The following is a 15,514-nucleotide window of genomic DNA, read 5'->3' on the forward strand; positions in this document are numbered from 1 at the left end:
GATTAAACCTTTCTTTTTTGAGGCTAAAAGAAAGAAAATGGTATTTTTTAAGAACAAAACCATGTAATAAAATTCTGACTACTTTTACATCAATTTATTTACTAGATTATGATGTGTTCCATGTATGGTATATGCAAAGTGAAGAATATAGACCTTAAATTCAAAATCATTGTAACAGCATACAAGGATCTTCCTCATGCTGTTCAGGAGGTAGGTAATTTTCCATAGTAAGTTTTTTTGATAAATCCATATCCATAACATAACATAGGTAATTCATTTGATCTCATTTATTCATTAATGAGATCATATATTCTGTCTGACCTTATTATGTAAATTCACAAATAAAAACTTTTATATTATTTATTTGTAACTTAAATAGAATTGGAAAGATAAGGGTAATTATGAAATTACCCATATTCATAGTTTTTTATAAAGTTAATAAATAATATTTTATCCCTGTAATAAGCAGGTATTTGTAATAAACTTGACATGAGTCATAGAACATTAGATATTCTTTGAAGTTATTTTTATTACTTTATAGGAAAAGCCAGTATAAATGCAGCCTTGCAAATCAATAATACAAATGTTCAGTATAAACACATTTTGTGTTTCCGGTTTACCTTCCCTTTAGAGAAATAGTAGTAGTAAAATATACTTGGTATGACACATTTCATATTGTTCTGTGGAAAGTGAGTTGTGGGATATTTTTCCCATTTATTTTGGAGTTTTCAAAAGTAATACAAACCAAGTCATTTTTGTTTGTATGTTTGAAGTTATTTTCTAAATTCAATCATTTTAATTGTATATATCAGAGGCATCTGATATAACCTCTGTGTTTTTCCCTAAAATTTGAGTGAAATCTAACTATCACTAAAATATAGTGCTTTTACTAAATGTCTACTTCCTGCAATTGAGTAATGTATACTGAAACCCTTATAGATTGGGGGGGATACCGGGAGGTACAGGCCAGAGAATGTAGTCCAAATATTGGTGGATAATATTATTGGCTTTCGCTCAGCTCTGGCCCTTTGATTCCCATCATGCTTTCCATTCTACCAGTCTATCTACTCCTCTCTTCCCAGTCTATCTACTCCTCTCTTCTTGGATGGCCAGCTCTTCCATCTGCTGCTGCCTGGCTATTTCTCTCAATCATTCTGTGACATTTCACTTCTAGAAGAGCAGCTATAATTCAAGCCTAAGAAGTAATTTTATTTATTTATTATTTTTTCCTTTATAATATGTGCTTCTTACCAGTCAAAAAGTATTATAAACTATTAGAAAAGAAAATCTAAAGGTGGAAATTTTAAAATTCATTTAACAAGTAAATTTTACTTTTTTATATTTTTTTACTGTTCTTCCTCAGACATTCAAACGTGTTTTGATCAAAGAAGAGGAGTATGATTCTATTATAGTATTCTATAACTCGGTCTTCATGCAGAGACTGAAAACAAATATTTTGCAGTATGCTTCCACCAGGGTAGGTCAAAAGTATCCTTTGATTGGAAAAATCTAATGTAATGGGTCCACCAAAACATTAAATAAATAATCTACTTTTTTGTTTTTGCTCTAGCCCCCTACCTTGTCACCAATACCTCACATTCCTCGAAGCCCTTACAAGTTTCCTAGTTCACCCTTACGGATTCCTGGAGGGAACATCTATATTTCACCCCTGAAGAGTCCATATAAAATTTCAGAAGGTCTGCCAACACCAACAAAAATGACTCCAAGATCAAGGTGTGTGTTTTCTCTTTAGGGAAGTAGTAAAGAATGAGAGGGGGATTATTTTGATCCAAGAATAAAAAATATAAAGCAGTCTTCATTTCAAATAAGCTAGACTCTTGAAACTCTATTTGCTTATTTAAGTAACATAATAAGAATATGGGGGCGGGGTGAAGAAAATCTATTTACTTGGATGGGTTTACAGATTTAGTTATCAGCTTTCCTGACTGTTAGGTATCTTCTTTTGAGAACAATTTGAGAACCAGTTTGGTTATATGTTTCAAAACACTTTTATATTTTTGTAAATAGCCAATCTGCTAAACAAAGCAGGTTACTTTAGGTTGAGTACTTTTAGTTTGCAGTTTATTGGATGTCCTGTAAATTTTGCTTCCTGTGGATTTTTTTTCCTTTTGCTTGTTATATTAAATGTAGATTACTGTCAATTAAGTCTTTAGAGGTCCATCCCTAATCCTGCTGGCGGCCTCTTTACCACCTCACCTTGGGCAGGTCTCTATCTGTACTTCACAAGGGTGCTGTGGATCAGGGAAATGATGAGTATGAAGCTGTTTTAAATTCTCAGATGAAAGGTTGTATGCAACTACAAATCATTATATTATCTTCCATATCCAACCACAAGTGCTCTCTAGCTTTGAAGTGCTTCAGTTGACTAATTATATGTTATCATGGGCTATTTGAAACTGACTTTATTTGTGTAAAGTAGGAGGCAGATTAGCTAGTATAGTTAATGTAGTCTCATCTCAGAAATTATCAGCCCATATGGTTGTACCTAATGGGCAAGAAAAGGGGGCATATGTTGGCCTTTCAGAAAATATTTGCATGGTATATTTAATTATTTAAGTAGTACGTACTCATACTCTACAGAAAAATATGAAGTAAGAAATAATTGGCAATATGATACAAATGCTCTCATGTGTCTCTGTATCATCCTTTATTTATTTGGTGTTCTTGTAGTTGGATATCTGTGTACTGATATCTACTACTTGTTCTAAGCTGCTAAGATGCCACGTCATGTCTATTTAAGAAAATTTACATTGTTCCATGCCACTATATGAAAATGTATACTTAGGTAGTTTTTTTTAATAGTGATAATTAGTCCATATTATGGTGATAATGATGGCTACTTGCTGATCCTTAGTGAAATAAATTCTGTGTTGGTATTCTTCAGCAAAAACGTCACATTCTGAACATCCTAACTAATAAATCATTGACCAGGCATTAGAAGAGCATCTTAACACTCTACCCAGTACATTTAGGTACTCTGGTTAATCAAATATTATATGTAGAGTGATGGCCACTTATCAAGGAATTGGAGGGCAAAAAAATCTCTATATTCACTAGTTCCATGTTCATGTTTTCAAATCTTTGTCGAGTCATGTCAGGCTAATGATGTTCTTCAGCTTTATTATAAAGAACATAAATTATATGGTTCAAATAAAGACAGACTAATAAAGATTTCTGACTCTATGATATATGATAAATAGCCTTTACTATGTCAATATAGATGCTAATTAGAATTCTGATTATTACTTAATATTCTAAGTTTTTTCCAAATATAACTTGAATTTTAAATGAGAAAATATGAAAGAAATTTGATAACTTACCCATTGATTTATGAAGAACTAAGTAGGGGTAACCTTGAAACTTGCCTTTGCCCTCCCTAAATATGGGCAATGGCAGAATATGTTCTTGCAGACCTATAACTTTTGCTTTAAAACTAAGAGACTAGGTGAGTATATGATTAGACGGGCACTGTTAGAATAATTCCCAAATGAATATAGTTTGTCAGTGGTTCTAGGGTAGAGGTAACCTTTAATTTGGTATTCCTAATAGTTCAGAATGATGTATCTATGCTCATCTCTGCAAAATTGTATATGGTTTTTTATTACTAATTGGTATTTCATCTTAACTTGACAGAATCTTAGTATCAATTGGTGAATCATTCGGGGTGAGTATTTTCTTTCTATGAAATATAATAGTATGCATTGTAAGTATAAAAGAAATTAAAGCTTTCTATAATTTGAATTTCCAAATGCAGTTATTCAAACACCTCATCCAGGCATATTGCATAGGATTTTATGAGATATATATATCTCAGATTTACTTTCAAATCAAGTTTAATCTCAAATCATACTCCTAATTGGTGAACTTCAAAACTTTTCTAAATATCCACTTGAGATTATATAATACATATATACATTTGTGTATATACATACATATATACGTGAGCTGTTTTTGCTCACAACACTTCTATCACCAAATGTGTGAGATTTTTTTCTCACCCAAATCTATTCTTCAACTCTCTGGTGTTCTACAATTCAATTCAATTCTGACCCTAATTACCCAGAGTCAGCATCAGACTCCACAGGTTCAAGGGCTCAGTCCCACAAAAATGGTCTCACTGCAGACACCAGTCACAAGTGTCAGGTCCCCAGGCTACACCACACTTCCGTCTGACTTGAATACAAAGTTGGGGGGTTCCGATAGTGCCTCTTCCTTACAGTTTGATCCACTGCCAGAACTACTCACAAAACTCTGGAAAATATTCTACTTACTATTATCAGTTCATCATAAAAGATACAAATGAACAGCCAGATGAAGAAATATTATATAGGGTGAGGTCCAGAAGAGTCCCTAGCACAGGGGCTTCTGTCCCTGGGGAGTTGGGGTGCACCACCTTCCTAGCACTTAGACATGTTTACCAACTCCAAAGATCTCCCAACCTTATTGTTGAGGGGTTTTTATGGGGGTTTCATTATATAGGCATAATTGATTAACTCAATTTCCAACCCCCTCCCCTCCCTGGATAGAGGGTGGGGCTGAAAGTTCCAAGCTTCTACTCAAGACTTGGTCTTTCTGGCAACCAGCTTCCACCCTAAATTAGCTAGGTACCCACCAAGTATCACCTCATTAGAACAAAAGATGGTCCCATCACCCTTATCACACATGAAATTCGAAGGGTTTTAGGAGCTCTGTCCCAGGAACTGGGGACAAAGACCAAATATCTTTCAATGATACCATGTATGTATGTACACAACCTCACAGGAATGTTTATAAAACAATTTTGAAATTCACTCATTATGAGTGTGATTTGAAATGAGATACTCCAAAATGTAAGCCCGATATCCAAATGTCACCAGCCTGTCCCTGCCTACTGGTCTCCTTCCATACATATGCACTTTTTGCTTGTCCTTCCTCTCAGACTTCTAGGATATTCTTGTTCTGGTACACTGATTAGGAATTGTTTACATGAGATCCTGCCTCAGTGAAAGTGGCAGAGCTTCATTCTAGGAGATCCAAGGGAAAGCTTTGCTTTGAAACATTTATTCTAGGCTGCAAATCCACAACCCTAGTTGGCCTTCCATTAAAGTCACTAATTCAGCAGTCCCATATTCAGTATGCATTACTGTTAATATGTTGCACCATCTCCATTCCCCTGAGAGCTTATATTTTTAATTTTTTAATTTTTATTTTTAGAGACAGTGTCTCACTCTGTCACCTACTTGTTGTAACCTCAAACTCCTCGGCCCAAGCAGTCCTCTCACCTTAGCCTCCCAAGTTGCCAGGACTACAGGCATGCACCACCATGTCCAGCTAATTTTTAAATTTTTTGTAGAGACAGGGTTTTGCCATGTTGGCCAGATTGGTATTGAACTCCTGGCTTCCACGATACCCCGTCTCAGCCTCCCAAAGAACTGGGATTACAGATGTGAGCCACTGCACCTGGCCAGAGAGCTTATAGTCTTATAGGAATGGGAAGACTGCCTATGTTATGTGTTGCTACATAATACATTACCCCCAAACTTAGTGACTTAAAACAAACGTTTATTATCTCCATTTCTGTGGGTCAATAATCTAGGCATGACTTAGCTGGGCCAGAGTTTCTCCAAAGTCTGTGATCAAGGTGTCAGTTGGGCCTGCAGTCATCTCAAGGCTCCACTAGAGGAGCATTCACTGGCAGACTTATTCAAATGGCTGTCGGCTGATCCTCGATGGCTATTGGCCCCTCTATTGGTTTCTTGCCCTTGGGCCCCTCCATAGTACTGCTTGCTATTCACAACATGGCAGCTTGCTTTGCCCAGAGCAGGGACTCTGAGGGAGGCAGGGAAATAAAGAGCAAGAGAGAGGTCAGTCTTATTGTAATCTAATTCTGGAAATGACAGCCCATTACTTTTGGCATATTATTTTGGTTAGAAGCAAGACAACAGTAGATCTAGCCCACACACGAGGGGAGGAGGATCACACAAGGAGGTGAATACCAGGAGGTGGGGTCATTGGGAGCCATCTGAGAGGCTGCCCACCACACTGCCTCAAGTAACTAGGGAGAGGTAAAAGTTTATATGCCAAATGACCAAATATTAAAATGTGTGTTACAAATAGTTCACGATGGGCTCAGCTGTCAGACTTTACAAAGGAGCTATGGGACCTTATAAGAACAGCTGGAACTGGCTAGGTATCACATAGTGGTCTTCAAACATTTTTGCTTGCCATAACCTCTAAAATAATTGGGAAAAAGTTGAATGTACTTCCGTATCTTAAAGCTGATAATTTAAAATATTATACATTTAATAGCAGCACGGGATTTAGTTTTTGTTAAATTGTATATGTGCTCCAAATAGATTTACCATCAAAACCTGTTTTGAATTTAATATTGGGAGAATTCGCTAGTTTAATTTTTGGAAAATAAAGTATAATTGGCAAAGCTAATCCTCACTGTTGAATCCATCCGTCAAATCAGATATAATTTCTATCAGAAAGTCTATATGACTTGTCAACATAATACCCATAAAGTGAATCAAAAATTATTATTCATTGAACACATCATCTCTTATCAAATTCTTGTGACCTTCCTTCTGGTTGTATAATAGCCTAAAAAAAAAAAATGACAAAAGCAAGTTTCCAGAAAGCTGTTCTGACTTGCCTACTTCTGAAAAGTAGTCCTGTATGGTGGGTTCTGAAAATGAGGAACCAGGACTTGCAGAGTAGGCAGTTGCTGGAGGAAGAATGTGAGCTGCATGGGAAAAGACAGGAGGATTTACAAAGAGTGGGTGTTTAATTGGGGATGGAATTAGGTAGTTATTCTGATTTTTAGATTTTTCATATCTTTTATTTGGTCCAATGAAGCAGAAAATTTAAATGAAGTTATTACCTCTGCCTGATTTTTGACACACCTCAAACTATAACTTGAGGTTGCTAACTATGAAACACTGGCATTTAATGATTTAAAGTAAAGAATTCTGTAATTTGTAGACTTCTGAGAAGTTCCAGAAAATAAATCAGATGGTATGTAACAGCGACCGTGTGCTCAAAAGAAGTGCTGAAGGAAGCAACCCTCCTAAACCACTGAAAAAACTACGCTTTGATATTGAAGGATCAGATGAAGCAGATGGAAGGTAGGAACCAGTTTTGAATGTTTTCCAGTAGCTGAGATGGTCATCTGGGGAATCCAGAGTCTCAGCACTGCTCCTGGCTTATACCAATTTCTTTCATGCCAAGTTTATTTGGAAGTTGTGAGAATGGCTCAAAATAATAGATATGAGTATAGTGCAAAGTTAAAAACATCTTACAAATTGCATACCAACATTCAGTGAAGATATCTAATAAACCCTGATCTTTTTTACAAAGCTATTGATAAAATTTTGTTATTCTTAACATTAAATTTAAAAATGTTTACTCTTGAAAAATATTAACCACTGTATTTTGTGAGAACCACTGAAAAAATACATAGCATCATAAATTTGTGACATTTATGTTTTAGATGGTTAGTTTTTAAATTTTAAAATTAAAAGCTACTCACTAAAATAATAGCATAAAATAAGTCATCGAAAGCATCATAGTTACTGGAAATTTGAGTTTTCCATTTATAAATACACATGAAATATTTTGCATTTTTTAAATCTGCAGTAAACATCTCCCAGGAGAGTCCAAATTTCAGCAGAAACTGGCAGAAATGAGTAAGTACTTTTTTCACCTTGTGTAAATGAAAGAAACAATTGTTTACACTGCAAGAAGTCTTTTCGTTATATAAAAGAATGTATAATTTCTTCAGTTGGCAGGTTTGTTTATGCATTTAAAATATAATTCAATCAAGGTTATTTATCTACAAACATTTGTGGATTAAATGTATGATGTAAAGTGAAGGTCATTTTTACCCTTTCTGTGATCTTTCATGCAGGAAGACTAAGAAGTGAAACATTGCTTGACCACATTCAACACAAATGGCTACAGTTAGAAAATACTTTAGCAGAACTACAAAGAGGAACTATTTGGGAGTGTTAGATATAGGGAAAAGTTTTATAAACCTAGCATATGTAAACATCATCACCCTTATTTAAGGAATAACCTTTGATTCTACCATTATTAAACTTTCCTTATTTGCAAATCTTAAAACAATTTCAAACAAAAGTTTCCATTACTGGAAATCAGAATTTTAATAAAGAACACTATGTCATTTTCCAAGTTATACAGAGTGATATCATGTTAGGGTAAGTGGAATTCTATTCAAAACTACTCTGAGACTAGACAAAAAAATTAATCCAAGTATAGTAGATGGAAAGCACATTAGGAAAGAGATAAATGTTCACTAACTATTATTGGGTTGTCTTAGGTAGTTATGGTAGTGAGTGTAACATTTCCCAGTATCTGCTGCCAGATCCATTGATAGGAAAAGGAACTGGGATTTTGAAAGAAGACAAATATTCAGGAGATAGGTGTTAAAACAATCATTCCTAGGTCACAGGACACACTAATGAGAACAATACCAATTAACATGAGAGGCTTTCTTTTAATACATCTTTGTAGATACTAACTTTGAAAATAAGATATTTAAAAGGATGCTTTTTTTCTATGTATTATTTTTAAAGTGTAATTAAAACTAAATAAATAAAACAAAATTTTCTAGTTATAAATGAATCTCTTTTTGGATTTTATGTCAACTTACATATTCCTATTTTAACTTTTAAATAGTTGCATCTTTTCCCCTCAGTACATGAAAATAGACAAGAGGCTCATAACCAAAATCAGGCCTTGAAGACATATGGAAACATTTTGGAACCCACAAATATGCACTTAAAAAGGAGCTGAAAGCTGTAAAAACATGTATATTTTCTTAGAGAAGAGTTCAGTTGCTATAGTTAGTACATCTCCCAGTGACACACTTAGCTATGATGGCGAGCTTCCTCTGCCAGGCCAAAGTTCAGGACCTTTGTGCATCTACAAAATTGTGACAAAGCAGGCAGAATTTTAACCCCTGAGGCTAAGGCATTTCTTTAGGATGCTCTTCAGCTTTTCTTAAAGAATTACATTTAGAAAAGATCATCATACAATGCTGGATTGCCCAGAATGGAAGGGCATTCCATTTTTCCAAATGTGCTTCTTTATAAAGAACTCATGCCTACCTCTAAAATCAAGTTAAGAATTTTTAAGAAATTTAATAAGTATCCCGGCTTTGTCTATATTGTAATTCATAATATGCTTTTAACATGGCCATGCCCCAGGTAGGCATGATGGCTCATGTCTGTAATACCAGCACTATGGGAGGGCAAGGTGGGAGGATTGCTTGAGGCCAGGAGTTCAAGACCAGCCTGGGCAACATAGCAAGACCCCATCTTTACAAAAAAATCCAAAAATTAGCCAGGCCTGGTGGCATGTGCCTGTAGTCTTGGCTACTGGAGAGGCTGAGGTGAGAGAATTGCTTGAGCCCAGAAGGTCAAAGCTGTAGTGAGCCATGATCATGCCACTGCACTCCAGCTTGGGCAACAGAGCAAGACCTTGTCTCAAAAAAAAAAAAAAAAAAATCCATGCCCAGTTTAAATGAGCTATGATTTGATGTATTTGCAGTACCTGCAAGGCATCTGCAAACATAAGGGAACCTATAGCTTTGTAAAGAATACCACCACTCACTCTGGCAGATTCAGTCTGGGCCAGCCGAGTATTCTAGTCTGCTGAAGTATATGCCAAGCATCAACCAACTCATCTCTAGAATAGTGGCCTACAAAATGGGGCATACCTGAAGTATGCAAGGTCATCTTTTGGGGTACATAAAGTAGAAGTTCTATTTATCTCATTTTAATGTTTGCTTGGGGTATGTGTTTTATAATTTGTACATACATACGTATTTTTGTGGTACAGGCTTGGAAAAAAATTTACTTACAGGGATATATGATTTTTAAAGATTTGGAGACCACTGTTTTTTTGGGGGGTGGGGAGGGAATTTTTGTTTTTTTTTTAATTGATATATCATAGTTATACATATTTTAGGGGTACATGTGATGTTTTGATACGTGTACACGATGTGTAATGATCAAATCAGGGTTATTGTGATATATATCACCTCAAACATTTTTCTTTGCATTGGGAACATTACAATTCTAGCTATTTTGAAATATGCAGTAAATTAACTGTAACTCCCTACGGTACTGTCAAATACTAGAATGAAGACCACTGCTTTTGCAAGGTCCTGAGCGCCATCAGTTTGACATGAGCATAATATATATGGCAGCCACTTGCCAACTTACCCAGTACCATCAATGCTGTTAACAGTTCTTCATCCTTTTTCCAGCTTCTACTCGAACACGAATGCAAAAGCAGAAAATGAATGATAGCATGGATACCTCAAACAAGGAAGAGAAATGAGGATCTCAGGACCTTGGTGGACACTGTGTACACCTCTGGATTCATTGTCTCTCACAGATGTGACTGTATAACTTTCCCAGGTTCTGTTTATGGCCACATTTAATATCTTCAGCTCTTTTTGTGGATATAAAATGTGCAGATGCAATTGTTTGGGTGATTCCTAAGCCACTTGAAATGTTAGTCATTGTTATTTATACAAGATTGAAAATCTTGTGTAAATCCTGCCATTTAAAAAGTTGTAGCAGATTGTTTCCTCTTCCAAAGTAAAATTGCTGTGCTTTATGGATAGTAAGAATGGCCCTAGAGTGGGAGTCCTGATAACCCATGCCTGTCTGACTACTTTGCCTTCTTTTGTAGCATATAGGTGATGTTTGCTCTTGTTTTTATTAATTTATATGTATTTTTTTTAATTTAACATGAACACCCTTAGAAAATGTGTCCTATCTATCTTCCAAATGCAATTTGATTGACTGCCCATTCACCCAAATTATCCTAAACTCTTCTGCAAAAATGGATATTATTAGAAATTAGAAAAAAATTACTAATTTTACACATTAGATTTTATTTTACTATTGGAATCTGATATACTGTGTGCTTGTTTTATAAAATTTTACTTTTAATTAAATAAAAGCTGGAAGCAAAAAGTATAACCATATGATACTATCATACTACTGAAACAGATTTCATACCTCAGAACGTAAAAGAACTTACTGATTATTTTCTTCATCCAACTTATGTTTTTAAATGAGGATTATTGATAGTACTCTTGGTTTTTATACCATTCAGATCACTGAATTTATAAAGTACCCATCTAGTACTTGAAAAAGTAAAGTGTTCTGCCAGATCTTAGGTATAGAGGACCCTAACACAGTATATCCCAAGTGCACTTTCTAATGTTTCTGGGTCCTGAAGAATTAAGATACAAATTAATTTTACTCCATAAACAGACTGTTAATTATAGGAGCCTTAATTTTTTTTTCATAGAGATTTGTCTAATTGCATCTCAAAATTATTCTGCCCTCCTTAATTTGGGAAGGTTTGTGTTTTCTCTGGAATGGTACATGTCTTCCATGTATCTTTTGAACTGGCAATTGTCTATTTATCTTTTATTTTTTTAAGTCAGTATGGTCTAACACTGGCATGTTCAAAGCCACATTATTTCTAGTCCAAAATTACAAGTAATCAAGGGTCATTATGGGTTAGGCATTAATGTTTCTATCTGATTTTGTGCAAAAGCTTCAAATTAAAACAGCTGCATTAGAAAAAGAGGCGCTTCTCCCCTCCCCTACACCTAAAGGTGTATTTAAACTATCTTGTGTGATTAACTTATTTAGAGATGCTGTAACTTAAAATAGGGGATATTTAAGGTAGCTTCAGCTAGCTTTTAGGAAGATCACTTTGTCTAACTCAGAATTATTTTTAAAAAGAAATCTGGTCTTGTTAGAAAACAAAATTTTATTTTGTGCTCAATTAAGTTTCAAACTTACTATTTTGACAGTTATTTTGATAACAATGACACTAGAAAACTTGACTCCATTTCATCATTGTTTCTGCATGAATATCATACAAATCAGTTAGTTTTTAGGTCAAGGGCTTACTATTTCTGGGTCTTTTGCTACTAAGTTCACATTAGAATTAGTGCCAGAATTTTAGGAACTTCAGAGATCGTGTATTGAGATTTCTTAAATAATGCTTCAGATATTATTGCTTTATTGCTTTTTTTGTATTGGTTAAAACTGTACATTTAAAATTGCTATGTTACTATTTTCTACAATTAATAGTTTGTCTATTTTAAAATAAATTAGTTGTTAAGAGTCTTAATGGTTTGATGTTGTGTTCTTTGTATTAAGTACACTAATGTTCTCTTCTCTATCTAGGAGAAGATAGATAGAAGATAACTCTCCTAGTATCTCATCCATTCCTAGCCTTTAAGGGGCTCTATATGCTAGAGATTTCCAAATTTATTTCTTCAGCCCTGATCTTTTCACAGAGGTCAAGGCTTTTATAGCCAACAGAACTCTTGATTCCTACTCCCCTCTACCCAATGTCTCCAAATATAAACTAAAATCAAATAAATAAAAATCTTTTTTTTCTACCCTGGTCTTTCTCCATTTTATTAAACACTTATCAAGTCAAAAACTTAGAAGCTATCTATTAATTCTTGTCTGGACCACTGCTAAAGACTTCTAACCAGTCTCCCTGTTCCCTTTCTTTCTTTACTGTCAAACTCCATAAAGAACAAAAATGATTGTTTAAAAATATAAATTGATTCACATTGCTCTCTACTTGAAGTACTTAACAGGAATTATAAAGCCCCTACTGACTTCCCATCCTCATCTTGTAGAATTTTCTCCTTGTCACTGTGCTTTAGCCACACTGAACCTTTTTCTTTAAAACGCCAAGCCTATTCTTACCTTAGGCTTTTATATTTCTTCTTCCTTCTGCCTGGAATACTCTTTTCCCACAGTTTTGCATAGCCAGTGCCTTTCTGTCTTTCAGAACTCAGCTCAGAGGGCTTCCTTGACCACCAAGCTAAAATCATCACTGTGTATTGTATCATTCTCCTTCAAAAGTGTAACAGCATCCATCTATCACTATTTCCCACCATCTGAAATTGCCTTTCTTGTTACCTGTCTCCCCATCCCTAGCCACTCCCCACCCCAGATTGTAACCATCAGCCTATCTATTCTTATTTACCACTTTAGGTCTAGCACCTAGAAAGTCCATCTGTAGAGTAAGAAACAGAATATATGTTTTCCATATTTTTCCAAGTATGTGACAACAAACAACACTCTCTTCCTCTTTTAAAATGCCACGTACTAGTATCTACCATATTCCAGGCACAGTTCTAAATGCTAGAGCTATAACAATGAATAAATAAAACCAAAATCCCCATCCTTGCAGAACTGACTTTCTAGTTTCAGGCAAAGAGAGCAAATGAATGAATAAATGAGGAATACATAGTATGTGAGATTGTATTAAAGACTGCAGAGAAAAACAAAGCAAAGAGGAGGGCAAGGAAGGCTGGTAGGGAAAGGAGTTTTAAAATTTAAAAGAGAGTGATCAGGGAAAGACTTGAGTGATATTTGGGCAAAGATCTGAAGGAGACAAGAGAGTGAGCCAGACACAAGCAGGAGTCAAACATTCCACAGAGAGAGGTAGGAGTATGTCTGGTGTGTTTGAAGAACAATTAGGAGGTCATAGCAAAATGGGCAGCAAGTATCTCTCTTCGTCTAATGCAAAGTATAAAAGGCCTTTATGTATATTACAAGTGTATAATCCTTTATCTGTAGTTCCAAAATTGAGAAAGCTTTAAAATCCAAGTGATTCTGTGTGTTTTGTGCCAAAAGTCATATGGCATCAAAACCATAGGTAAACTGGCACAGAGCTATTTATAATCTTTATCATAATTGGAATAGTCTCATTTCACTGCAGAAATATTAATATGTTTGATTGGGAGCTAACCCAGACCCACCTTAGGTGTTAGGTATTATTTGGCATACGTACCATATTATCATTCTAATCATTCTAAACTCCCCCAGAATTATGAAACCCATCTGGCACCAAGGGTTTCAGACAAGGGGTTATCTTAAATTTATATGATTTCTCAAAAACATGGCAGATGAAATTCTTTCCTTCTGGGACAGTGACATGTTTGTTCCTGAAAGAAGAAAGGCAAAGTGTGCAGAGCAGGAAAAGCAGCAAGCGTATCTCAGTAGGCTGTATTTATATTGGGCGGGGATCTTAAATGAAATGCAGTCTCTTAGGTCACGTCAAAATCAAGCAGCCTAAATGACACTAAAAAATTTTGTCTGCATGGCAGAGAATTGTTCACTTCTAGAGATGAATTTAGTATTCCAATGAATAAATACTCACTATAATAAAAGGGGCAAATTCAAATTCATATATTTACTTTTTTTTTTTTTTTTTGAGATGGAGTCTCACTCTTGTTGCCCAGGCTGGAGTGCAATGGCACGATCTTGGCTCACTGCAACCTCTACCTCCCGGGCTCAGGCGATTCTCCTGCCTCAGCCTCCCCAGTAGCTGGGATTGCAGGAGCACACCACCACGCCGGCTACTTTTTGTATTTTCAGTAGAGATGGGGTTTTGTCATGTTGACCAGGCTGGTCTCGAACTCCTGACCTCAGGTGATCCGCCCACTTTGGCCTCCCAAAGTGTTGGGATTACAGGTGTGAACCACTGCACCTCGCCTATTTACTTTTTCATTACAGCTTTCTAAAGGTACAAATGGCCAGGAAGAAACTAGTTATACTAGTTCTATTATCATCTGGATGGTTTCATAGAAACTTGCTTTTAGAAGTACATTTTTGTTCCTCATTTTAGGGCCAATATAGTATACATAGCATAGGTAAAGTTTCAGTAGAATTTTCCTTTGGACTAAATAGATATTTTACAGGACGACTCAAACCTTACCTCCAGAAATATTAAATTTCCACCGTAGGTGTAGCTTCTTAAATAGAAATATGGTAGCACTGTATAATATCTACGTGAGATTCAAACAAGCTCTTTTAATACACAGTAAGCATAGTCATCCATTCTCAATACTTTTTTTGTGTGTCCATTATCTTGGGACTATATATAGTAGTATTGACATATGACAATTGTCATATTAAACAATGACAATATGAAAGGTTAAATTTACTACACAGACCAACCTCAGTTACTTCCTAAATACAAAATGTTATTTTTAACTGAATTTACTGAGAAAATTGGTAAGCTTTGTATTTCTATGTGTTTTGACAAAGATTGAATTAAAAATAACAGTAAGATTTGATTTTTTCCTTTCTCTTCACAATTCTCCCAACTCTGTTGATGTAATAAAGGGGGGTTGCATAATAAGATAGTTAAGATTATATAGTTTGTAGTTGCATCTTTTCATTATTCTTGGTTAAGAATCCAGCCTCTAAATAAAACTCTCCATGTTAAGGTCCAGAATGACTGGCAATTTACATGAACTATAACCTGAAGAACATACTTAACATTCTTAACCTTTGTTTTTTAAAATGAATTCAATGGCATCTTCACAAACCTCTATCAGCAGATGAGGGCACTTCTTCATTCCTATAAAATCTTAACCTTTCTCTGTGTAAATTAGTGGACAATTATTTTAGAAGCACTAAAA

At 35.2% G+C, this 15,514-nt stretch overlaps 1 protein-coding gene across 11 annotated transcripts in view; it reads left to right on the forward strand.

The window, feature by feature from the left end:
- Nucleotides 1–12,188, forward strand: part of RB1 (RB transcriptional corepressor 1) — a 170,876-nt gene extending 158,688 nt beyond the window's left edge. For 10 of the 11 annotated variants that reach the window (XM_509777.6, XM_063792510.1, XM_063792514.1 and 7 more), the window contains 7 exons: nt 106–210; nt 1,364–1,477; nt 1,571–1,734; nt 3,655–3,685; nt 6,988–7,130; nt 7,642–7,691; nt 10,298–12,188. In XM_509777.6, the coding sequence (XP_509777.3) occupies nt 106–210; nt 1,364–1,477; nt 1,571–1,734; nt 3,655–3,685; nt 6,988–7,130; nt 7,642–7,691; nt 10,298–10,371 (681 nt within the window). In that variant the 3' untranslated portion in view covers nt 10,372–12,188. Of the gene's footprint in view, nt 1–105; nt 211–1,363; nt 1,478–1,570; nt 1,735–3,654; nt 3,686–6,987; nt 7,131–7,641; nt 7,692–10,278 lie in introns of all 11 variants that reach the window. The other variant, XM_054664916.2, reaches the window with a different exon arrangement.
- Nucleotides 12,189–15,514: the final 3,326 nt, after the last annotated feature.

Source organism: Pan troglodytes, chromosome 14 (assembly GCF_028858775.2).
Source record: "Pan troglodytes isolate AG18354 chromosome 14, NHGRI_mPanTro3-v2.0_pri, whole genome shotgun sequence".
Classification (NCBI taxonomy): domain Eukaryota; kingdom Metazoa; phylum Chordata; class Mammalia; order Primates; family Hominidae; genus Pan; species Pan troglodytes.